At 35.6% G+C, this 25,089-nt stretch overlaps 1 protein-coding gene across 7 annotated transcripts in view; it reads left to right on the top strand.

The window, feature by feature from the left end:
• The window catches only part of LOC136035448 (uncharacterized), a 61,837-nt gene extending 41,528 nt beyond the window's left edge, over positions 1-20,309 (top strand). For 4 of the 7 annotated variants that reach the window (XM_065717254.1, XM_065717255.1, XM_065717257.1 and 1 more), the window contains exons 8-11: positions 879-1,037; positions 5,047-5,217; positions 9,824-9,932; positions 20,083-20,309. In XM_065717254.1, coding sequence (XP_065573326.1) covers positions 879-1,037; positions 5,047-5,217; positions 9,824-9,919 — 426 coding nt within the window. In that variant the 3' untranslated portion in view covers positions 9,920-9,932; positions 20,083-20,309. The remainder of the gene's footprint in view (positions 1-878; positions 1,038-5,046; positions 5,218-9,823; positions 9,933-20,082) is intronic. The other 3 variants (XM_065717259.1, XM_065717260.1, XM_065717261.1) reach the window with 1 other exon arrangement.
• The last annotated feature ends 4,780 nt before the right edge of the window (positions 20,310-25,089 follow it).

Raw genomic sequence — 25,089 nt, 5'->3', positions numbered from 1 at the left:
AATTCAGGTAGAAACAACTCCTGTGAGGAACTATTGAAAGCAGAAGAAAAGGCATGCTGGCTTTTGGTTTTGTTCTGCTGAATGACAATGCCCATCCTCAAAGTTTTCGTTTTTACCTTACGGTTTATTCATCAGTTTGAGTTAGACAGTTTCGAACACCCGCCGTATAAATTCCGGCTCCATGCCGAGACACTTCTATTTTTTCCTGAATTAAAGAAATGGCTTTGGGGGGTAGCGCCTTTAAACAGAAGAGAAATCAGAAGAAACTGCCAAAACTTACTCATGCCATTGACGGTGACATTTAAGGCGTTTTGGTGAAAGACTCTTGTAAATGACAGAATCATTGCTTTCAATTTTAAGTTAATTTCTGTTTAACCTCCAAAACATATTTAATAGTTTAAAGATGCTACTATTTTACATAACGAAAAAATCATTGATAGGATTCACGGACAGTATTTTAATCTTCATGAAAACTCTTGTCAGGATATTAATATTTTATCTTTTTTTGTTTGGCACTAAGGGTTACTTACGTATTTATTAATAGCCTTGAATATCCCAAATTGAATATAATAGCCTTTGAATATTCGAAAATTAAGTTGTATTAACATGTTTGCTAATTATGTTTATTGGTCGTTTTGAATTTGGGAACATCCCTTGTTTTGTTTGTTAATTGTAAACTAAGATTTATTTAAAGTCGGTTAGCAACTATTCAGGATGTAACTATAGATTATTGATGCTATCGAAATCTGGTACCTTTTATGCCTCCTACGTGATCTTCCTTTCTTCAATAATACCCTTTATGTCATTCTTAGTGACACCTTTGATTTTAAATGCTGATTTTTTCTTTCTCCATCTTATTTTAATCTGTTCTTTTTTAGCCTCTTGAAAAATGTGGTCAGCCACCATTGGTTGATTTTCAAGGGACGCCATTATTTTCCCCTGGAGAATTTAGACCTAATGTGACAAGGACTCCCCCACATTCCCCATTAGAGAGAGAAGTAACGGATCTATGCGACCTTTTGACCCCGCAAGCAATGGTTAGTTTTGAAAGTTGTTATTCGAATTGTTTTAGTATCTACTTAAAATCCTTTATTAAACATTCAATACATAATAGGTGCGTTCTTTGGATGCCTTACTTTTCAAGGAATGATATCTCAAATAGCTGAAACAATGATTTGGCATGCGGGTGGATTACGATATTAAAAGTCTGGTCTCTAAAATTCTTTCTGTTTTTTGTAGCCATAAGGCAAAGATATCTTTTTTTTTCGAGCATGGGTTCTATTTTTTGACCACGCAATTCCCAGTTCAGAAAGTAAAATACCCAATATATGCTCTGTCGATACGGCCTACTGTGAAAGCTACTAAAACTGTTGTGGCCTTTTTCTCGACTCTTGGATATTTTGCATTTCTGCGGTTAGAGAGTGATATATTGATTATAGCTCCTTGTCAGATAAAACTGCAAGGCTATCGCAGGAGTATGTATTGGCTGGATTATTTCATACACTGCTATTTGACGGTTTTTTCTTTGTCAAACTGAGATCTGTAACCCAGTCTCTTAAACTTACAACACTCGATTGGTAGCTGTTCAATCTATTTTCCGTTCGGTTTTTAATACATCTAGAAGTTTTCTCGTGTAAGAAAAAGGTATGATATCTTCAGTTCATTCTCTTTCCGTCATTCGTCTGAGACGAAACAAGGTGATTCTGCGATGTAGTCTTTCCCCCCCTCCCCTGACTTGAAAGAAAATTGGTTTAATTTATTAAAATTTTGTAAAAATAAAATTGACGGGGCTCGTCCTACGCCATCTCCTTATAATGAAAAAGGGAATTGTTCTGTCTTGGATTAGATAAATTAGATATTCGGTTAAGTTCCGCCTTTTGTTAAGGTTTAACAGTTTTATTGAGATGTTTTTCCATCTCTTGATCTAAGAAGATAACTAGTCGTTTACCTGGCTTAAAAACTGGGGAACAAAAACTAAGGAATCAATTCATTTTTACATTTTACCTCAGTTTTACATATATCCACTGTAGTGGTTCTGTCTCAAATTTAGACCACTGTATCTGCCATCATTCATTACAAACTTCAGCAGTACATGTTGATCAAGATGAGAGAGATTATGATCATTTACCTCTGTATTTTGATATTATGGTTACTTCTGACATATAATCGAACCAACCCTCAATGTCGCATAAGTGGTTTGAAAAACGTGATTGGTCTAGTGCGAACATGCCTCTTTACCTTGCTACACTTGGAGCTCTACTGTCCACCGTACGTGTCCCTTTCCATCTTCTTTGCACAAATGCGTACCCTATTATTGACAATGCTCGTGCTGATTTGAATCGCTATTATCGTGACATTATCTTATGTATAAAGCAAGCTGAAGATGTGGCCATCCCGCTGATCCGTGTCAGGCGGAATACCCAAAAACCAATTTGGAAGTGTGATCCTTTGCTGAAAAAAGTCAAGAATAAGGCCAAATTCTGGTTAAGAATCTGGTCTGCCTGTGGTCGACCTTCTCGGGGTACTGTGTTTGATCTAAAACAAAAGACGAAACTCGAATATAAACGCCATCTTCGTGCCGTTCGTTACTCCGGTGAAACTTTTCCGAAAAGTAATAATGAGTGGCGAAAAGTGATAAATTCTGCCAAGTTTCCGGATGCAAGTTCTAGTGATATTATATCTCGTCCATCTTGGATTGAACATTATTCAAAAATATTTTCGAATGTTAATTATGCAGTGCATAGTCGTTTCTCATGTTTGCTTGAAAAAAATTTGCCGTCACATTTATGTCAGAGACATGTGATTCCAGTTGAAAAGTGGGCTATTGTTGAAGGTATTAAGGGTTTAAAATCAAAATCTTTGGATGTTGATGGGATTAGTGTTTTGAACCTTGTTCCGAATTCTTTTGAACTGATATCTCATCTCCAACTGTTTTTTCAAATGTGTTTGAGTAGTTCGTGTGTGCCCGACTCGTTCTTATGTGGTAGCGTTACGTCACTTCTAAAGAAAGGAAAAGATCCGTTTTCTTTTAGTTCTTATAGGCCCATAACGATAGCTTGTACTTTTAGCAAGCTTTTTGAACACCTCCTACTACCTTATATCACTAAGCTTGCTCTAAATGGTGAAAATCAATTTGGTTTTAGATCTGGGCTAGGCTGTCAGCATGCTCACCGTGCTTTGACTTCTTTATTAAAAGATGTCCATCGCACTCGTCGCGTACTTCATTTCGCAACCCTAGACTTGCCTAAAGCATTTGACAGTATTTGTCATACTCAAGCATGGACAGCATTATGCCAGAGAGGAGTAAATCCGTCGGTAATTCACTTGCTTCGTTTTTGGTACTCGCATTCTTACCTTCGCCTTAAGTCATTAGATAATTCTTATTTTGGTCATATCCCTGTTCGTTGCGGTGTAAGACAAGGGGGAGTTCTTTCGCCGTATATTTTTAATGCTTGTATTGAAAATGTATTATCAAAAATATCGACTACATGCCTACTAGGACCATCTGCTATCTCATATCTGTCTTATGCGGATGACCTTCTTCTAATTAGTCAAACTGAGTCTGGTCTTGCCCGTTCAGTGAAGTCAGTTACTTCTGCTTTCCGTGATATCGGCCTGTACCTAAATATTGACAAGTGCGAGTTTCTTGTTTTCAACGGTAATAATTGTTCAGAATCACTATTCTGCGATGGTTTTAGTATTCCTCGTGTTAAATCGTTTCGTTGGGTTGGTATAACAGTTTGCGATTCTATGAATGCTCTCCGGTCTCGCGCTGTCAAAGATATTAGTGATAAGCTGAGGCTCGGTTACTATAAGATTGTAGCAAATCGTGGACACTATAGGAGAAGAGCGCTAACTCGGCTTTACTCAAATTTTTGTGATCATTCTGTGCTCTTCTGTTCTGGTATTAGGCCACTTCTGTTGACTGGTGATCTAAAACGTATTCGCATAAATTATTACCGGTACTGCAAATTTCTTTTATACCTACCTCGTTCTTACCGGAATACAAAACTGGTTAAAAAGTATTGTGCGACAGATATTACTGGTGCTTTCGAAAAATTATCTGCGAAGCTAGCTATTGAAGCGCTTTATAGGCTAGGATGTTTTCTTCGCCTTATCCGTCTTTTTTCTGTATGTGATTAAATTTGTTTCTTTTGTATTACTTTTGCTGTTTTTCTTTTGTATTTTACTCCACTTAACCTCTTTTTTTGTGAAGTGGGTGATAAATAAATTATTATTATTACTAGGTACACTAACTACTTTGACCCCCTATTGAAGAGAAATTCCCATTTATTTCACCCTTACCCTAGATTTACTAAAGTAATTAAAAGGAAGAAGCACAAATGAATCCTTTACGACAACTGATGTGGTGATCGCCCACATTTGGTCCGGATTATTCTGGTGGCTCTTAAAATGGATAAAATAATATCCCCCTGTAGCTTTCCGTAAAAGTTTATTCAAAGTACAATTAAAATTTTTATAATTTTATAAATTTATTTTCCTAATGATTGATGTTTAGTAAAGTTTACACCTCTCATTAACTCCAATTGACGATTTTCCCTTTTAACCCACCTTAACCCACCTATCTGTCTATATCTAAAAAGAAAGAAATTTCAAACTTCCCCTGCATTCGGACACAATGTGTTTTTCGTTTGGCCCTTGATGGTCGGCCAACAAACGTAACGGATAGATAAATTCACGAAACACGGATTAAAGTTAGACTCTGGGAAACTCGAAGAGACAAAAATACTGCACAGACACTTATTACTGCTGGAAAAATTTGGTTGCAGTCCATTTTCAACTGCTTTCACTAGTTTAGTTACAAATCATTATCTTAAGGCATCTTTCAGTCTCAGCTAAAAGAACTGCTCTGGTGGTTCAGATTCCAGACATAAAAAAGATATAACGGTCGTAGGAAAGCACATGAAGTCTGTTTCAGAGCCTGTAGTGGTTGTATGCGCTTATATAGGCTATTGATGGCTTAGATTACTTCGTCTAAAGAGGTTTTCAGCTCTTGTATTGCATGAAACGAAACTTTTCTTTTAGACAAGTAACACCAAAGACAGCGCGTTGCTTTCGCCAGCTGCGCGTGTCGGATTTGGAATACGATCTGTCCCCGTTGATCCTGTCCAACCAGAAAAAACGGAATTTGGACAATCTGAGGCACAAAAGTTAACAAAGCAGCAACTTAGTGATTGTCTCCTCCATCTCATCAAGGTAATTTGAAATATTACTTCTGTGATACTGTAGCACTAATATTTAATTCCAGGATTTTAAGTTTAAAATTTTTTGATCCCTCAGAAAATATATATATATATATTCAATATACCAAATTAAATGACAGCTCTAGTTTAATGACCGCCCTTAGAGTAAAATATTTGTTCACGAAAGGGCGGTTAAATTAACTAATGTGAAAAAGAAAAACTAATCCACATTACATTTTACCTACCTGTACCACTAGCCAGACATCCAAACGGTTTCATCAAATCTTTAATTATAATGATCCCCAAATGACTCCACTTTATTTACTTATCCCAATAAAATACGGACTAAATGCCACACTTGTTAAAAAACATAACTTTAATAACACTCTTAACATGAAAAATATGTCCAGTATTTTTATCTTTTTTTGTATTTTGATCAAGATGCTCCTATTCTGAACCTCCGTTGTTCGGGCTCCTCCCATTTCTGAAGCTCCAGTGAATTAAAACGGTTAGGCTCAGACAACTAATGTGACATTAACCTCTACAGAAGACCCATTGACCCAAAATCTAGGTGTACTAAATCAGCCTTGAGTTCTTCAGCCCATTACGACTCTCGGTCCTATGCTGAGATTAGTACCCCAATGGGAACTTTGGAAAATTTTTGAAACAGTCGTTTTCATGGATGATGCAGTGACAAACTTGGACCTTGTAATTGTTTATAGTTGAACACATATTTGGAGAGAATATAGGGAATTATGCTTCATTATATTTTTCTTCGCTTCATTAAGGAGGTATACCAGTTTGATAGTCATTTCTATCATTTGGTCCAACAAGTTAGGTTGGCCCATGTCCAAAACTAAAACAATTTATTAACACTACATCGAAAGGCAGTAAATTATTAGCCTATTTAAATGTAAAGGTGTTTCAAATTATTCAAATAATAATCGATACGACAATATTTTTACCCACCTCGATGTCTCACGGTCTTTTGAATTCAGAATTTAGATTGTTTCTGTACAGTCATTAGAAATGACCGCACTGTTTTAGAAGGGGGGAGGGCTAAAACGAAGGTGCTTTTTAGAACAATGAAAGGTACTGATTCAGTATATTAGGACGCACCGACTTACAACCGTGTTGAACTTGCTGATATTTGCCTATAACGCCAAAATTGGCCTACGAGGACATCTTTGCACAGCTTATTTTCTAAATCTCTAAAACTAAAAGTAAATTATAGCAAACTGTATTTATTCTGAATTCCAAAGATGAATAGTGTTTGGTTTATTTTTGTTTTACCCTATGATAATTGTAGCACAAAGTATGGGTCATACCTTCTATGTTTTTCAAGTATTTATAGTAATTTTTACTCTTTTCAAAATTTTCGGGAGGCAGTATTTATGTTATGTGCCTTAATTATGAAAATAAATAGTAACATTAAACCCCAAAATGATTGAAACTTATTCCGTATAGGAGGAGGGATACCCCCTTCTCATCCCTCCTCACGTAGTCGTAGATTCTTTCGAGGATGCTCAGTCGGTCCAGTATGCGGTTCATTAAAAGAGTGATCGGTCTATTGTGCTTTATCCTTATGATCAACGAAATTGATAGTTATGGTTCCTTTTTTAAAGATGGAAAGTGATTGGAAACCAACCAGCCCCTGGCATAGAATTGTTTTATGTTTGATCCCTTTGTAACCCCTTAGGCGATCTGATTGACATTTTAAGGTACCCATTTTGTACTTTCTCCGTGGCTGGTTAGTTTTTGCATGTGGGGAATTTTCCACGAGAGAGGAGGAATTTTTCCGGGGGAATTTTCCGGGGAGAATACGCTTAAAGCCACTTCAACTAGGGAAGGATCATCTACGATCACTTTACCAGTTTTTGGATAATGACCCAATTGTAGCCCCCCTCCTCCAATTTCAAAATTATTACCATAATTTTTACTCAGAAAATTTGGTGTGTCAAAAGACGAATTCAATGTTTAATCCTGATTAAAAAAAAAACTCTCACAATTGGGTTCACTCTCCTGCCTTGGTCAGATAAAAGGTGAAAAGGTGAAGAACACAGCATTGGACTTTACAGTTCCCACTGGCGGTACTGATCTCCGTTTCATGGCCCTTCAACCAGGAAGCACAATGGAGGATTGGAGGCTAGCCATCTTTGCTTTCGCAAACCCTTTCTGTTTACCTGCCCCAGATTTCTCCAGGTACCCTTTTAGAGGTGAGTCGACTCTGGTTGGGCTTACAGAATCCCGACACTGACCCTCGTTCCAAACCAAATAATCTGCAACAGGACTCGAACCACCGTCCTTACGGACAAACGACTCCCTGACCAGTACCTTAGTTCGATACGTATGCATAGATTTATAGGAGGGGAGGGGACACTTATTCCAAAATAACGGAAATTAAGTACATCATATGAAAAAAAAATACCGAGAATCATGAAACTCTAGTCATTTGGGAGAGGCTGGAAAACTCCTCCCTTTGAATAAGCACTTGGTCCTGGTTTTCCTGATCTTTTTTTTTTTTTTTTCAAAGATTAAAGAAGTCAAATATCCTGACCACAGTGCAATGTCTTCTGTTTTCAGTAAAACAAACATTTCTTTTAGTATGTGAACAAACTTTTAAGACTTTCATTTTACTCTTTATCTTCGGTAATTTTGTTTGTTTTAAGTTTGATTCGGGCAAAAATTCGTCTCCAAATTCATTATCATGTGTAATTTACCTTCAATTCCCGTTCCGTTGAAGTGCAAGAGACTTAATCAAGTCGTGCTTTTCGCAGTAGCTTCCTTTTTCCTTTCCCTTCCATCATTTCAAAATCAATCGCAATAACCTGCCGGAATGTGGTTATTTTTGTTCATTCTATTGGACTGGGCGTAGCTGAACCTCTTTTTAGTATCCAATTTCCTAAAGACCATCGTTTCATCGAAGTACTTTGAAACTCGACATCTACTGACTCTACCTATTCAATGTCTCTTCTTTCTCTTTTTGTAATCCAGGATTTCATATAGTATAATTGTTTTAATTCAAATAATACAAAAGTAAAATATAAGGAACTCAATCATTGGCACAACCTCTTGAAAGAACTTCGAATAATACAAAAGTAAAATATAATGAACAAAATAATCGCATAATCTCTTTGGAACACTGAAGGATTTACTTGCACAAGACGCACCAAGTGATGATGTTCAAATAATGACAAAACAAGTTTACGCTTCGTTGTATTCCACAAAGAAAAAACAATTACTGTGATTAGCGTAAAACTCTATTTAGGCTACTTTTACTCGAATCTACAAAAAGAGATGAATAATAAAGTAGCCTATTTGGTGACCCTTCATTCTCTGGCAAATACAGCCAAAATTGCTTTTCCTGCTCGTCAGATTAGTGTTAAAATAGTCTCAGAATTCCTTTTTTTTTCCTTTGAAATCCCTTTTGGGCGCTTGACGTTTTTTGGGAAATCATTCATGCGCTTCGATTTCTGTTTCAGAAAATCAAAAGTTGTAAAGTGTCATCGAAATCGTACTTGTAGAGTAGGTCTTGCTTGACCCTTTTGAAAAGTAGCCTCTACAATTCTATTCAGCACGAGCGAATCCTTTTCGGAGCCCTTTTTTAGTTGACTTTTTATTTTTCCAAATGAAAAAATCTGTTGTGTCTAGAACCTTTACACGAGTATTTCTCCTGCAATTTTGCATCAGGGTTACTAGATCCTTCAAATCCTCGACAGCAGCCTGATTTATTATCTTCTTTTTGATGCAGTGATTGATAGCGTCCTCTGTCATATGTGTATGATCCTTGGTAAAGTACTTCAAACTGATGGTGTTGGGTCTCCAACTCTGATTCATGGTGCAAATAAGTGCACTAAACAGAATCCAATTTTTGTTTTGGGCCGAGCAATTGTCACTCAACCACAAAAATTCTTTCACCTCTCGTAGCTCATGGATTAGACTGTATATGGCTGAGACCACACCATCAGTAGTTCTGCTGTAGATGGCTTCATTTCACACTATGTAGTATGCGATCTTGGGCACACTTCTTCCTGATTTTAAAGTAGCAAAAGCCTCATTGCAGACTACTAGACGGCTAGTGTAGTGTGACTCCTTGATTTTTGGCATAATGGGCAGCAAAAGTATTTTTTGCATATAAAAACTGTACACCACTTTTTCCACCCCACGAGGGTGATGTGCATCTTTTTCACCCCACGAGGGTGATGTGCAGCTCCTGTTGTGCTTTCTACGCCATTTGCTTAAGATTTTTCATTATTATTGATTGTCTGATTAACTTAGTTGTTCATTTTCCTCTTTGTTTTTTTATGGCGTTGCAAAGTTCGCAGTTATCGCTCTTTGGCATTTTCAAAGATACATTTACCCTGTGCATAACAGCTGCAGAAGAAGCACGAGAGCATTTGTCATTTGGATGGACTTTCTTAAACTCATTGAGCATGAACTAAAAAGTGAGTTCTCTTGGTAAATATCTCATATTTGTATTGTTTTTTCAACGATAATATGGCTGGCATGATCTGAAGGACTCATATGCATAATTATAAGCTCTTTATTTACTGTCTCTTTCTTGTATACGTCTCTACCTGACGGGAAAAGTCAAAGACTCATTGACAATCATCTCGCAGGTTCCCTCAATCCGCTTGGTACTCGTAAATCCCAGTGTCCACATAAATGTGTTTCGGCAGATCCTTACATGTAATGGTTCTGTACTGCATTTATGAGGTGATTTTAGAGGTAAGAAATAGTTTGACTTTTTCTATGCTTGCTTTTCTTCTTGCTTCCCTTTTCTTTTTCTCTCTTGCACTTCTGAACACAGGAACCGTTATAGAATATTTTTCTTGCACTTTACTAGGGTCTTGTTCCAGCTCATTCAACTGGCAAATACTCATCTGAACTAATACCAGAAGCTTCGTCTGTCTGAATAAGCCCTTAGACTTCTCATTTTGGCAGACACAGGTGGCAAACCATTCAGTTTTTCATCTTTGGAGGGGTTTGAACTTTAAATACTGACATTCCCATCTCTGCACACAACTTTAAAAACGTCAATTTTCTCGTCTTCTCCATTGTTTGAGCGTTGCGTCTCAGGATTTTCGTCACAACACAAGCTCTGAACCATATCCAACTCAAGTATATCTCCATCAGGGAAAAATTGCAGTTCATTTTAATTTAGGGATAGATTTTTCTGCATTACTGCATCATCATTGTTGTTCATTTCCGTGGCCATATCTTGATGATCAAGCCAGTGACTGACAAAGGAGGAGTTGTCAAACGGTTCCATTACATTGTCATGAATTCCCCAGCTCTGGGCTGAAAGCTGAGTTTGCAGTTGGCTTTTGTTGCTTGGTTTTGAATAAGCTTGACTGTAATTATTTACGCAGCTCCCTTGACTCTCTTGAATATCAGTTGATGAATCATGTTTCGTCAAAGGATCTGGAGGCCTGGAAAAGAAAGCTCTTTAACACTTTTTTCAGTGGCGTAAATTAAGAAAAATACTGGGGGGAAGCAATCTTCTAAAATTTGTGCTCCCTCGTGGTTAAAAATTCTGCATATTTTTCACCTCAAAATGTATTTCTTCTGGTATTTACAAATTAGATGCAATCATCGATCACTGATTTTATGAGGGGGGGGGGATTTCGGTGACGAAATGAAACAACTTTTTTGTCTCAAATACTTATAGTTGCAGACTATGGTGCCACTAGTCCATTTTCTTTGGGAATTGACTGCAAAAATGAGCTGCAAAAAATTAAGAACCTTTCGACAATATTTAATTAAAAAAAAAATAGGTTTGAGCGATGAAAATTTCTAATAGACGGCGAGTGAATTTAGCATCTTTTAAACACATATTTTAGAGTTGGCAAAACTTAAAAATAAATATTGTGCAGCTAGTCAAAGATTTTCAATATTCAGGACTAAGGAATTTCATTTTGTTTGCTTGCTTACAAAATAAATGAGTAAATGGCCTAGGGAAGTTTAAGAGCCACAATAACCATTAATGACAAGGACAAACAAAACAAGATACTTTTAAATATCTCTCATAAAATGTCTTAGAGAGATATCCACCAATGATGTTCAAATAAAAAATATCATGTTTCTTATGTCCTTCAAAAGCTAAAACAGTCATTTCTGGTGCAAATTGCCTTTCAGAATTACCACTTAGACCTGTATTTTTCTTTGGATTTGCCTCTCACGTATATTTGTTAATGTCTAATCAATCTGAAGACTGTGCATTGCCGCGATGCGGTGAAAATTTTCGAATTTTGTATTAAGATGTGTTTTTTGTGTGTATTTGATGTGTTTTTGTTAAGATGTGTAATTTGAGTAAACTAAATGACTTTATAAGATTAGGTCAAGGAGCAAACCAAAGTCTGGATTGAGCCCCCCCCCCCTGTTCCATAGGAATTTGCGACCCCCACTACTTTCACTAAACAGATATACTATATTATTAGGAGATCCACACACAGGTCCAGACATTATGTGGAAAGAAAAAAGCTGTGCTGGAATTCCTGTAATGTGTCTCTTCTAAGTTTAACTGCGTTCTTTATTTGAAACGCAATTTCCGATTCAGATGGAAATATAAAGAGGAGCAGAGCAAACAACAGAGCAAAATAACCGAGACCCAAGCTCAGTTTTCTGATTTTGCTTCCCCGGTTTACCGCTTTTGCTTTCCGATAGATGTCCTGAAAAAAAACTTTTACATACAACACCTTCATTGCAGGTAGGTTGAACGAAAAAAGTTAGCTAAATTATTTATTTGCTTGTTTTTTTTTACTTAAAAGAATTATGATGTGCAAGGTCTTCACTAGAGCGGTCTTTTACTACTCTGATCATGCATCAAAGTCATATAAGATGAAACAATAAGACTTCTCACCTCCTAATTTCTTTTGCCTTTGCTATTTGAATTGCTTTTTTGACAAGTGCAAGACTTCTGGAATGCATTGCACTCTAGATCACATTACAAAGACTGTTTCGTCTTTTCTTTAAATCATGATGATTGCGCTGGAATATGGTCGATTCTTAAGCCAAAAAGGAGACATATGCCAAATATCAAAGTTCGAAGGATCAAGGTAAAAAAGGAGACATGTGCTCTGCATGTGTCTTCTTTTTGGTTATGCAACCCACGTTCAAAAGTGGCGTATGTCTCTTTTTTTAACTTTTTCTCTCTTTTTTATGTCTCTTTTTTTATCATTTCGACCAAATGGCATATGCTGCACTTTTAATTATCTCAGCTGTGGAGATCTTTGGGTAGAAAAAATACGTGTCTCCGATCCACCTAAAAGTTTTGACAAAATCAGCCCCAGAGGAAGTTTGAGTCTATTCACGGTAAAATAAAGCGTGCCCCCCCCCGATAAATTCCCCACATGCAAAATTGAGCTGCCCCAGAAAAAGCACAAAATATGCACCTCAAAAGTTTCGATTCAGATGTCCTAAGGGGTAACAAAAGGACCAGGTATCAAAAACAGTTTTAGAACAGGGGCTGTTTGGTCTCCAATCACTTTTGACTTGTAAAAAAGGACCTGAACTCTCAATTTCCGATCGAATGAACATCCTCCAAAGTTTTTACGACCATGAGGAGGAAGTTGGGGTTGAGGAAGGGGCAGGTCCCCTCATATACGAAATAAATTCTGCTAATTTTGGAGTTTAATGTTACTGTTTACTTCCACAGTCACAGGGTAGACCAGATATCTTCCTAGAAATCAAGAGAGGTTGCATATCAATTTCTACCTACCCCCTCAACCGCTTCCTCAGAACTAATTATGTATTTACCTGAAGGCTCAGTGAGGATTAGTATATTTTGACAGAAAAATGCATCCTTTGTGGTATCTGCCCCCTTTGTGGTATCTGCCTTCTAAGTTTATACAGCCACCCTTTTCATAAGAACCTCGTATCTTATGAAACCACAAAGGTTCTTTTTCATAAGAACCTCGTAACGCATGGTTATTTGACCTTTGGACTATTTTGAACAAAATGGCTATCTCAAAATTTTGATAAGAATTGTTTGGGGAAGATGGGGCGAAAAAAGGAGTTAAGGAGATAATCAGCGAAAAAAATGACTTTGACAAATTCATCCAATTTGTCAAACAGCGTAGCTGTAATATCTTAGGAATTACTAGAGACATCGAGCTAAACTTTCGATGAGTACTTGAGGAGGGCATAGGGATATATTGGTTCGCCCGAAAAACAGCTGACAACTTTTCTTAATGGCTTGGAACTTATATCCATAAGCTTTTGGGCAATAGAGACCCTTATGCACAAAAATAAAACATAGAAAAACCTGCATCACAAGAAAATTTTTACCCATTTATTTTATATTTGATCAGTTAGGACTCGCAAGACCATTGTTCAGCCCAGTAACTTGACTTTAAATGCTATGATCATTCCAGACCAAAAGACTAAAAGACGTACAAAAATGTTCCCTTTAATTCCTATACAGAAAACAAATTTGAAACTAATCTTGGCTCTTTCGATTCCTTATCCCTGAAAATGGACATAAAAGGCTTTATTGCCTCTGATAGGCTTCTAACTTACAGGGTATTTAGAATGGCTAGCTATGCTTTAATGAAAACCAAATTGTTTTAAAGATTAGTTGTATCGATATGTGAAACCTGAAAGTGGGCGAACTAATAACTTTGTTAGATTGACTCAGACCTACAGGGCTCGTAGGTTTGCAAATTTAGGGTTCAAAATTTCAGGTAATAATCCCCAACATATATTTTACAATTCTAAACCGAAGGCCGAACGAATACAAGAGGATGAAAAGTTCTTTTTTTTCTTTAATGGGTTGTGTTGTTTAGTGAAACCTCAGATTGGTCTCACGATTGTCTCGCCCTTTAATGTGAAAAAAATCTTATCGCCCCTTAATGTGAAAAATCTTAATTTTTTTCTTTCCTTTTTTTTACACTGGTCCGCTTTGAAATTCCAGGCTATGTAGACACCTCAGTTAAAACTTCGGGATAGAGAGAACCTCAATTAATGCTAAACATTGAGGAAGCAAATCGGGTTGAACGGATACTGACGTCAGGTCATCATGTCATGTCGTCATGAAGTTAGTTGTCGTCATGTTTGTTATGACGATGACGTCATTAAAGGTATTTAAGAAAATCGTTCAAAGACAAATTTTTAATTGTAAGAAGATCGTGGACGGAAAATGTTTAATTGTAAAATGACTGAAGAACCTACAATGGCAACAGCCGAGGAAGCTGCTCAAAAGACAAATTTTTAATTGTAAGAAGATCGTGGACGGAAAATGTTTAATTGTAAAATGACTGAAGAACCTACAATGGCAACAGCCGAGGAAGCTGCTCAAAGATTCTATGCCAAAAAACTTGCGGCTGATAGAGAAAGTAAGAAAAGAAAGTGTGCCGAGGAAAAAATAAAAAAGGAAAAAAAACTGAAAAATAAAGGAGAAAAACTAAACTAAAAAAAATAAAAATAAAAAAAGACTAAAAAGGTAAAAACTAAAAAGAAAAAAGAAAAAAACTAAAATAACTAAAAAAGGTAAAAACAAAAAAAAAACTAAAAAGAAGAAAAGGGGAAAAACACAAAAATTTATTTCATCATATACCAATTCAAAAACGAATGTATACAGATCGGGACACCGGGACACAAATGACGACCGGGACACAGGGACACAACTACAACGGGGACGCTGGGGGCACAGGGGGATATATAAATGACGACGGGGACACAGGGAATGTTCGATTAGCAATCACCATCAACAAAGCTCAAGGGCAATCATTAGAATCATGAGGTATAACTAAAAAAACTAAAAAGAAGGTAAAAAACTAAAAACTAAAAAAAAAGACCAATTCAAAAACGAATGTATATACAGAGCGGGACACCGGGACACAAATGACGACCGGGACACAGGGAATATAAATGACGACCGGGACACTCAAAGAGAAATTACAGACTAGGACACCGGGACACAAATGACGACCGGGACACAGGGAATATAAATGACGAACGGGACACTCAAAGAGAAATTGAGGTGGCGCGAAGCGCCACCCCAACAGCTAGTCTATATATATAAAAATAAGTTGTTTGTCTATGTGTCTGTCTACTTACGTCATGTTTGTGTGTCGACTGACGTCATGTTTGTCAACTGATGTTTCTATTCAAGCCGAAGTAGCTGAGTTGGTAAAGCGTTACGTTCCAGGTCCAAGAGGTTCCAGGTTCGAACCTTGGCTTTAGCATTAATACAAAAGAAGAAAAAAACTAAAAAAGGTAAAATACAAAAGAAGAAAAAAAACTAAAAAAAGGTAAAAACTACAAAAAAAACTAAAAAGAGAATACTAAAAAAACTAAAAAGGCTAAACTAAAAAAAGGTAAAAAACTAAATACTAAAAAAGAAAAAAAACTAAAAAAAAAGGTAAAAACTGCAAAAAAATAAAAAAAAAATAAAAAGAAACTAAAAAAAAACTAAAAACTGAAAAAGAAAAATAACTAAAAAAGGAAACAAACTGAAAAATAAAGGAGAAAAAGAAAAACCGGGACACAGGGAATATAAATGACGACCGGGACACTCAAAGAGAAATTACAGACTGGGACACTCAAAGATAAATTACAGACCGGGATACCGGGACACAGGGAATATAAATGACGAGTGGGACGCTCAAAGAGAAATTACAGACTGGGACACTGGGACACAAATGACGACCGGGATACTGGGAACATAAACGACGACCGAAACACAGGGACACAACTACAAGGGGGATGCCGGGGGCACAGAGGGATATATAAATGACGACGGGGACACAGGGAATGTTCGATTAGCAATCACCATCAACAAAGCTCAAGGGCAATCATTAGAATAATCAGGTATAGATCTGAATACGGATTGTTTTTCCCATGGACAATTTTATGTTGCATGTTCAAGAGTCGGTAAACCTGATAATCTATTTATATGCACAGACAATGGGACATCGAAGAATGTTGTATATTCGCAAGTTTTACGTAGTTAAAAACATATATATATATATATATATATATATATATATATATATATATATATATATATATATATTATATCTTTCTATATTCACAGGTGGGACACAGGGACACAACTACAATGGCGCGTAACGACTTACGTGCGGGGGGGCTTGGGGGGGGGGGCGAAGTGCGCGCCACCCCAACAGCTAGTATATATATATATATATATATATATATATATATATATATATATATATATATATATATATATATATATATATATATATATATATATATATATATACATCTTGGCAAAACAGACCATTCTTTGAATAGATTGGTTTGACATGCATTTATTGAATTAGGTGTCTACAAGATGAGGGCTAGAATGGCCTCAGCCCTTTAGAAGATCAAAATTACACAGGCTTTCCATTTATGTAAATAATTCCCTTCCCCGTTCCACCAGAAATTTCATAAAAACTATTTTTAAATATCTGCTCCATAAACTTGCTGGTCGAAAATTTAGACTGAATGTCCGAATTTTTTCCAGAATTTAAGTTGTAATCCAACGTTCTAAGCCAAAAAAACTGACAAATATACCTAATATCAACTAATAATAAAACTGTTAATTAACAACGAACTGATAAAGAGGTTTTTCACAATATTTAAGAGCCATAAACTTGAGACGAGAAGAAATAACTACGTCCTCGTTAGGGGACGACCTGTTTTTCATTTAGCCGGAGATGGATGATCAAAAAGCATATTCTTTAGCAATCTTTCATTCTTAATTCGTAAAAGCACCACCTCAATCTTCCTTTCATTATAGCCCTACATTTTCCGTGCAGCTTGTTCGTTTACATACGATCAGTAAAAACAGGCGCCTAAAACTTTTCTTAGACTCTGGAAAGCATTTAACAAATCTTCCTCTGCCTTCTGAAGAGCCCTCGTTTCAGAACCATACTTGACAGATGTCATTTCCGTAGCTTCCAATATTCTAATCTTGATTCTTAGACCTATCTTCCAATTCATTGAAATTTTTTTCAACTGTGAAAAAAACAGACTGAGCCTTCAATATTCTACTTTTTATATTTTCACTGCATCCACCATCTTTACTAATAATACTTCCTAGCTAAGTGAAGCTGTCCACTTGATCGATCTCCTCGTTACCAAACATCATCTTTACACCTGCACTTTATTCCCAGTCTTAACGACATATTCTTATTAACATTGATTTTCAAACTTATTCTTGCACCCTGAACCCTCAAAATTCCTAAAATGTTTTCGTTTTTCTAGCGTTCAGAACGATCAAATTATCTGGTCAATTTATGTCTAGGAGAGTTTTTCTTTTCCATTTGATTCTTTACTCATCCATAGTCTTTGCCATATCCTTTAGGATAAAGTAGATCAAAATAATTTGCAGAATCCCGATGATTTTAATGTACTTATCTAGTATACCATACAAGGTTAGGACCTTCACTAAAGCTTTCTATTGGCAGAATCTAATGCCTGTTCTTAATATATAAGACGGAGGACTAAACGGATCTTATGGTTCATTAATCTTAAGTAATTTGCTTCCTTCGGAATACATCTATGATTACCACGCTCACTCTTATCACTTTTCATGACAGTTTAACTTATTTCAAAATGTTCTGCCCACCTCTCTTTAACACTTTTCTTGTAATCAATTAAAGGCCCCGCTCCTATCTTTAACTGATTTAAGTCCAGATTGATTAGCTTCTCTCAATTTCTCGACATGCCAGTATAATATCCTTGTATTTTACCGTCCGACTGCATCTTCCAGATCCTCGGAAATTTTTAACGGCCTCCATTTCACAACTACTCAGTTCATACTTAAATGCCTTCGCTACTTCCCTCCGATTTTCATGTGATCTATCCCTCAAAAACTTGTACAACCCTCTCCTGTTTGCTACCAAACGTAAAGCGTTTTTGCTATTATTCACACCTGCTTTTCTAACTTTTCTCCCAAAGGCACATTCTGCTACCTCACAAACTATTTTTCTAAATTTACTCCACCCATTTTAAAATTGTAAACTCGTCAGTTTCATATTTAACTGTTCCCGCAAAACTAGACACTATTAGATGGTAAACTACATTTAAAATCAATAACAGCACTCCTATATACTCTAATGCCTTGTACCGATCCTACCAGTCTTCAACTTACAGTAATATTATGAGGTTTGCAGCCTTGCCATCATGTGAGTGACTTGTTTACTTACGGACCATTTTATGAATAAATACCGTATTGGCTATACCTAGACTGTTATATGTACATTTTTCCAGTAGTCTATAACCGTTGCTATTTTACTTCCCTGCATAAAATTTACCTGGCCTAGGATGCCATCTATTTCTGTTTCTATCAACCTTGCCATTAACATCTTCCTATACAAAAAACTCTAGTTACACTAGTGTTATTTTAGTTAGACTACTAGACTTTAAGGTCTTTTTTCGAGTTGGTCTATCTAAATGAAAGCCCTAAAGGTCATCTGGTTGTTCATAAAAAATAGTATTTCTCTTGAATCATAGGAAAAGCTTTTACTTTATGTACATTATAAAAAAAAAAGATTTTTGGATATTTATCCTCTGTTTTACTTGAGGTAATGCTGCCGAGATTATGGTAGGTATACATTTATGGTAGGTATACTGCAGAGGTTATGCGATTATGTTTTCGCACAAACGAACGTCTTTATTTTCCACGTGGTTTCATATCCTCCGTATACTTGAGTTAATGCTACAGAGATTATGCGATTATGTTTTGCCCAAACGAATGTCTTTATTTTCCACCTGATTTCATATCCTCCGTATTACTTTAGGTAATGCAGCAGAGATTATGCTATTATGGTTTCAAACAAACGAACCTCTTTATTTTCCACGTGATATCATATCCCAAGTATTACTTGAGGTAATGTTACACGAGATTATACGATTATGTTTTCGCACAAACGGATGTCTTTATTTTCCATGTGATTTCATTCTAATTTCTAAAATTTCTAACATTCTAAAAATATTCTAATTTTTAATCAAGACTTTCATAAAGAAATCCATTTAAACCTGAATAAAAACTCACACAAAACTGAGGCTTCAGAACAAGCAGTCTTAAATGTGAAAAGATATCCTGATATATAATATCGAACTTTCAATTCTGGCTTCTCTTGTATAGACTAATGTATATAGTGCTAGTTATTATTGTCATTTTGATGTATCCGTCTATGTTCCTGTCCGTATGTATCCGTATTTCCTAGTCCCAAATATCAGCTAAACATACAAACGAGAAAACAAATGTGGATTAGAGTTTTGGTCTTTTGTTGATGCGATGATCTGGAGTTTTGTATTAATTTGTTTATTTATAGCCCACAAAAGCAAAAACAGTATAAGTTAGAGTAACAATGAAAAAAATTACACAAGAGAAAAACACATTCAACGAAAATTGGATGAGACAGTGGAGAGGGGATGAGCGCGCGTAAGCCACACCTGAGAGTTACCTTTGTCGTATTTGTAACTTCGGAGGTATATCAGAAACGCCTTATTACTAACAAGCAGCCGCTTTTTGTCTAACAAAAAAGTTAAAGGATAAATTAATATAATTTAGAATATTTTGTCAAGATTTGAATTACTTTACTATTCTTTAGAATAGGGAAAAGAATTGAAGCATGGAGGATAGAATGGTCGCAGTAAGTGAAATCAATTTGACCAGAGCTTGTCAACTATATTCTTAACGTTTTTTAAAAAATTTTGCATAATTAACCTGGATTTTTTGTAAAACTAATTTTGGCTAAAGTTCACCGACAGAAAACTCGGAAAACTATTAGGAATGGAGATACCAAGCCGCTGGATAGAATTCTATTTCCCCACTTTGATAATTTATGTTTGACTTTGATTGGGGATGTGAATTTGAGTTACTTCTTTATTTTATCAGAGTGATTTTTTTTTCTTTTAGCATGATCGAGAGTTTTTCGACAAAATCTACAAGCAATACGAAAACAGCTGTAGTATCAGTAAATAACTCAGAAGAATTAGCACCGAACTTAATGTTTTATTTACGATCCTTCATCAATCATCCTCGCAGTGATGTGGGAAGAAACGTTAGTGGTACTTTATATTCTAACTCCTTATCGAATGACTATTGCATATACTACGTGACAAAAATAAAGAACTTATAAATTATCAATATGTTGTTTTTTTTATTGCAACGTTAAGTAATTGAGAAGGAATGAAAATAATAATAATAAATCGTTTTATGGCAACATTTTTGACATCGTATAAAATGTCAAAAGTACTGAGGTTTAGATATTATTTTTTTTTGATGCCAGAACGCTGGTGCTCCTGAGCCTTGTCTGCTAAATTTTGCTTCGTAGCATTAGCTGAGGATAGCAGAAGGAATAATAATGAACAGAGGGAATTTTAAATATTCGGAGGCAGTTTTATGCAATCAGTTTGATTAATAATGATAGGCCCTAGCTGCATGAAAATGAGCTCGGTGTTGCGAGTGTTGAGATCTTCTGTCTCCAGAGGACCTCGTCTTGTGTCATTGTGAGAGCCCAGTAAACATGGATATTGGCTGTTTGTAGGGAATGACTAGTGCTATACATTCATCTAAGAAAGGGGATGCCTCAAGGCCATTTCTAACCATAATTTGAGTGGGTAAAGTCATATACTACTCTGGCAGGTGTATTCACAGGCAAGCAGGTGACTGGGCCATCTCAGAATCTTGGATGGTCTTCCCATTACTGTTGATGGCTTTTGCTGTGTTGTTTTCAACCTTCAAGTTAATGTTATCGTCGTTACAAACATTATCGAGATACGTAAATGACTTGGCAAATGAGATATAGTGGGCTTCTAGTTTGAGGTCAGGCTCAATTGCTAATTGGCTTCTTTTAGGCTCTGTAAGCTCATAAACGAAAAAGAAAAAGTGTAAACAACAGTAGCTTAAGCACTGCGAAATTTCCCTAGTTACAATGCCTAAGGCAACCTAGTCAAGCTATAAAGTATAGGAAATACAACTTTCAGTCTTCCTGAATTTCACTTGTCTCTGTGAAGATGTAACAGACCTGATGAAACAGATAAAGCTTGACCCTATTTTCCGCAACCTCTAAATTTAGACAATGAGCTATGATAAAAGCCAAGGAAAGTGAGCTTGAAATAAAAATAATACTTTTAATGATATTTTCGTAATATAATCCAAGAATATTTTTTAATTTGGTTGTGTCCAGCTTTAGAGGTAGTCTTCAAAAGACAAAAGAAGAAAAGGCGGAACTGTACTGAAACACTGGTTTATGGTACAATTGATTGTGGTAAATTCTGGCAACACCAAACCTTTAACATCAAGATTAGCCAATGACTATAGCCCGAATCTCTTTCAACCGCTGATTTACTTCGAATGATCAGTTCTCCCAAAATGTTAAAGTCAAAGGAGTGAAAATAATGAAAGCACAAACTTTGTACATTAACTTAACTGCACGTCTTAAATTCTTTTAATATACTAATTTGATAGATAAATGAATGTTGTATTTGCAATTCCTCAAGAATGCGAAAGATAATTACCTCATAGACTCTTTCTTTGACAAATCCCAGATTTTTAAGGCAAAGTTTAAAAATGATACGTTTAAGCAAAAACTCGTGTTATTTTTGCTAACTTCTTTGCCTAAATATCTTCAATATTTTTAAAACCTAAAAACGTACAAATATTAATTTAAAAAAACAGAGTTTTTTTTATTAAAGTAAGGAGCGGAGTTGAAACTTTAAACGAACAAAAATACCTCTTTGCGGTTAATGTAACGTATTCTTCAAAAACTATTTCAAACAGATTGTTCGTGGCATTTTCCTATATTTGTAGTTCTGAAAAACGAGCGCTTAACTGAAAACTAGACTTTCTCGAGTTTTTTAGAGAGTTATAATCATGTCGCAAAAGTTAGGGATTTCATGGCTGGTAGAAGACCATTAAGAGCTTTGAGAATTATTCTTTTATTTTCTCTACGCCACTTCAGGGTTTTTCTTTTCTATTTGTTTTGCTGCGTCGATATTTTACAACTATAGGAAAATATCACGAGCCAGTTTGTTTTCAAAATATGTTGCATAAACCGCGGAAAGTTTCAACTTCGCTCTTTGCTTTCATCAAAAAACTGTTTTGTGAATGAAAGGCACGAAAAGATTCTTTTTATAAAAGGATGGATTAAGATGCGTATTTTCAAAGGTGTCTAAAGAATGGTGGTCAGGATGGCTTCATCCCTATAGAAGACACAGATAAATTCGATTTTCAGTTTATTAGAATAATGATCCCCCCCCCATCCACCCAAAATTCCATAGTTAAAATATTAATAAAAAATTGTTGAAAAAAAATACTAGATTAAAATTTTTTACTGAATGTTTCAGGCTAATTTAGACTACAACTAACGGTTTAGTTCCTAAGCAGAAAAACTGAAAAATCCTTTACAAATATTCCTAATATTAACCAATGATAAAAATATTTCAATTGAAAACACACCAGAAACAATTATAAATATGTTTCCCAAGAAAGAAGTTTCTCAAAGGAAAGCAAGGCTTTATTAGGATGAGTAGAAATAGTCATATAAAACCCTCAGCAAACAAAAATTACTGTAAATGATTAAATGAAACCCAAAACGAAGAAAATTGAAATGAATAATCAAACAAACCATAAAGATGAAGCTCTGGCCTTTAACAGGTTTAGGGAGCGGTAGCCTTACTCTTGTTTGTGGTGATTTCTGTTCGTTTTATTGTTATTCATTCTAATTTGTGTTCTTTTTTTATTCTTTTATACCAGTATCTTTATTTTTTTATGCAAGCATTCATTTCCGATTAAATCCGTTTGGATGAAATCGAAGATAGTTCAAATCAAATAGTTCAAAAGAACTTTTTTGGAAAACACTTTAAATTAATCTCATAAAAAGTTTTATAAGATTATGTTATTATCAATTCGTCTCTAGAAATTCGCTATTAAAATGAATCGCTGTTTACAATTCTTTTCCGAGGACTGTTTGATGAAATTGAACAAAAGAACCATCAAACAATTCTTTTCATTCTTTTTTAAAATGTTCTATTTGTGTTTGTTTTTTATCCATTGATGGGCTATATACTGCAGAAATAAGCTTCACATAATCCCTTATCCACCCTTGGCGTCGGCACAAAGTTTTGAGATAGCCATTTAATTCGGAACAGTCAAAAGACCCACGAAATCGCCCGCTTTGGGCGGGGACATAACCCACGGACAAAGGACATTTTTAAAGACAGTACCGGGGACATGATGAAAATTATGCAAATGACCCTTTTGTCCTAAATATACTTCTATAGAAAACGCGGGCATGTTGGCCCCTGTTAAGTCGAAATTATGCAAGGATTTTCTTTCTATATGATTGGAGGCCAAAAAACTGATCCGTAGAAATGTTGTGTGAAACTGAGATAAATCTTAAACGATACTGCACAAGTCAAGTCCAATTTGTGGACTGGGATGATCATCAATGTCACAATCAGTAAATGAAGTCTAAAACGAACAGAAATTGAAATTGATAATCGCATTAATCTTAAAACGATCACAAATTATAAAAAATGAGAGCTGAGCCGCCAACCCCCAAAAAACACCAAAAAGCACATGTACCATTTGCGTTTTACTGAAAACGATGTGTTTTGAATACGTATTATTTTGAATCATAGTCATGAAAAAGAACATACAATTTGACATTCATGTAAATCAAGTTTACATGAAACAAAAAAAAACATTTTTCGAATGAATACATGTACGATAGTCAATCTAATTTTACTATTTTTAAAGGACACTTCTTGCAGCAATATCTTTCCTTTTACATACATTCTAATCCACAGAAAATTCATATCCAAATAAAACTTTTAAAACATCAATTGGAAGTTTTTGAAGTAATCTGTTTGGTTTGTAGTAATACAGATTCGACTAGGTCCTTCACTGTTTTTGGTAATGATCAACAATCTTGCTAATGAATCAGCCGATAAATGGCAGTTTGTGGATGACATGCCATTGCCAAAAAAGCTGCAGAAGAAATATTAAGAGCAGTGCAATGGAAATTCTTGAAGACGTTGCAAGTGAAGCAGCCAAGTCAAAAATGAAAGTGAATTCTCAGAATCTGACATTATGACCCTCAGTTTTGTTAAATCAATGACAATGACGTGTGATTTAAACTCGGAGGCCCACATTCGTTCTATTAATAAACAGTCTTGTGCATCTCTGTCTCTCCTTAAGCTATTTGCTAAATTTTCTTGCCCAAAAGCACATATCTTCCGTCTTTACATATCTTTTATCCGTTCACTGCTTGAGTATGCTTGCCTGGTATGGCATTTTTACCTTACGGTGGATCAGTCTGATAAGCTAGGGATTATCCAGAAGAGAGTCTGGAGAATTATTTACGGTCAGGGCAGAGTGTCTTACGTTCTCCTCCTCAAGAAATTCCGCCTCCCTACCTTGGCAGCCCGATGTGTTACTCTTTGCAATAATTTCGAGAATAATCTGCGTCTCAACCCATTTTTTCAATATCTACTCCCAGCCCCTTATAGCCCACCAAAGCTCCGTTTAACTAGATCAAAAGCGCAAAAAAATCCGGTTCTAAATCCTATCAATGAAAGAACGTTTGTTGAAATCCTAAATAAATGAAAACTGTACTCTTATATTATAATTTTGTTTGTTAGCGTTTTGAAATGACAGGCCAGTCGGGGTCATTGTTTTATGTTTTTATATTCTGCCTGACCAAAAATGACAACTTTGGCTGTTTAATGCTGTTGCAGTTTAATGTGTTAAAATTAATTTAATTTAATATTTTAAATTAACTATTTTTTCAGTGCTATTCTTTTTTTAGCTCTATTTAATCCAAAAATATTGAAAACTTATGGATAAATAAAGCCTTTAAGGCATCAACTGACGTATTTCAAATCAATCTGTTTATTTTTCCGTAAAGTGTAAATGGTG

The sequence above is a fragment of the Artemia franciscana genome, chromosome 14 (genome assembly GCF_032884065.1).
Source record: "Artemia franciscana chromosome 14, ASM3288406v1, whole genome shotgun sequence".
NCBI lineage: Eukaryota > Metazoa > Arthropoda > Branchiopoda > Anostraca > Artemiidae > Artemia > Artemia franciscana.
Note: the sequence above shows the minus strand (reverse complement) of the source record. Positions and strands in the feature narration are given on the sequence as shown.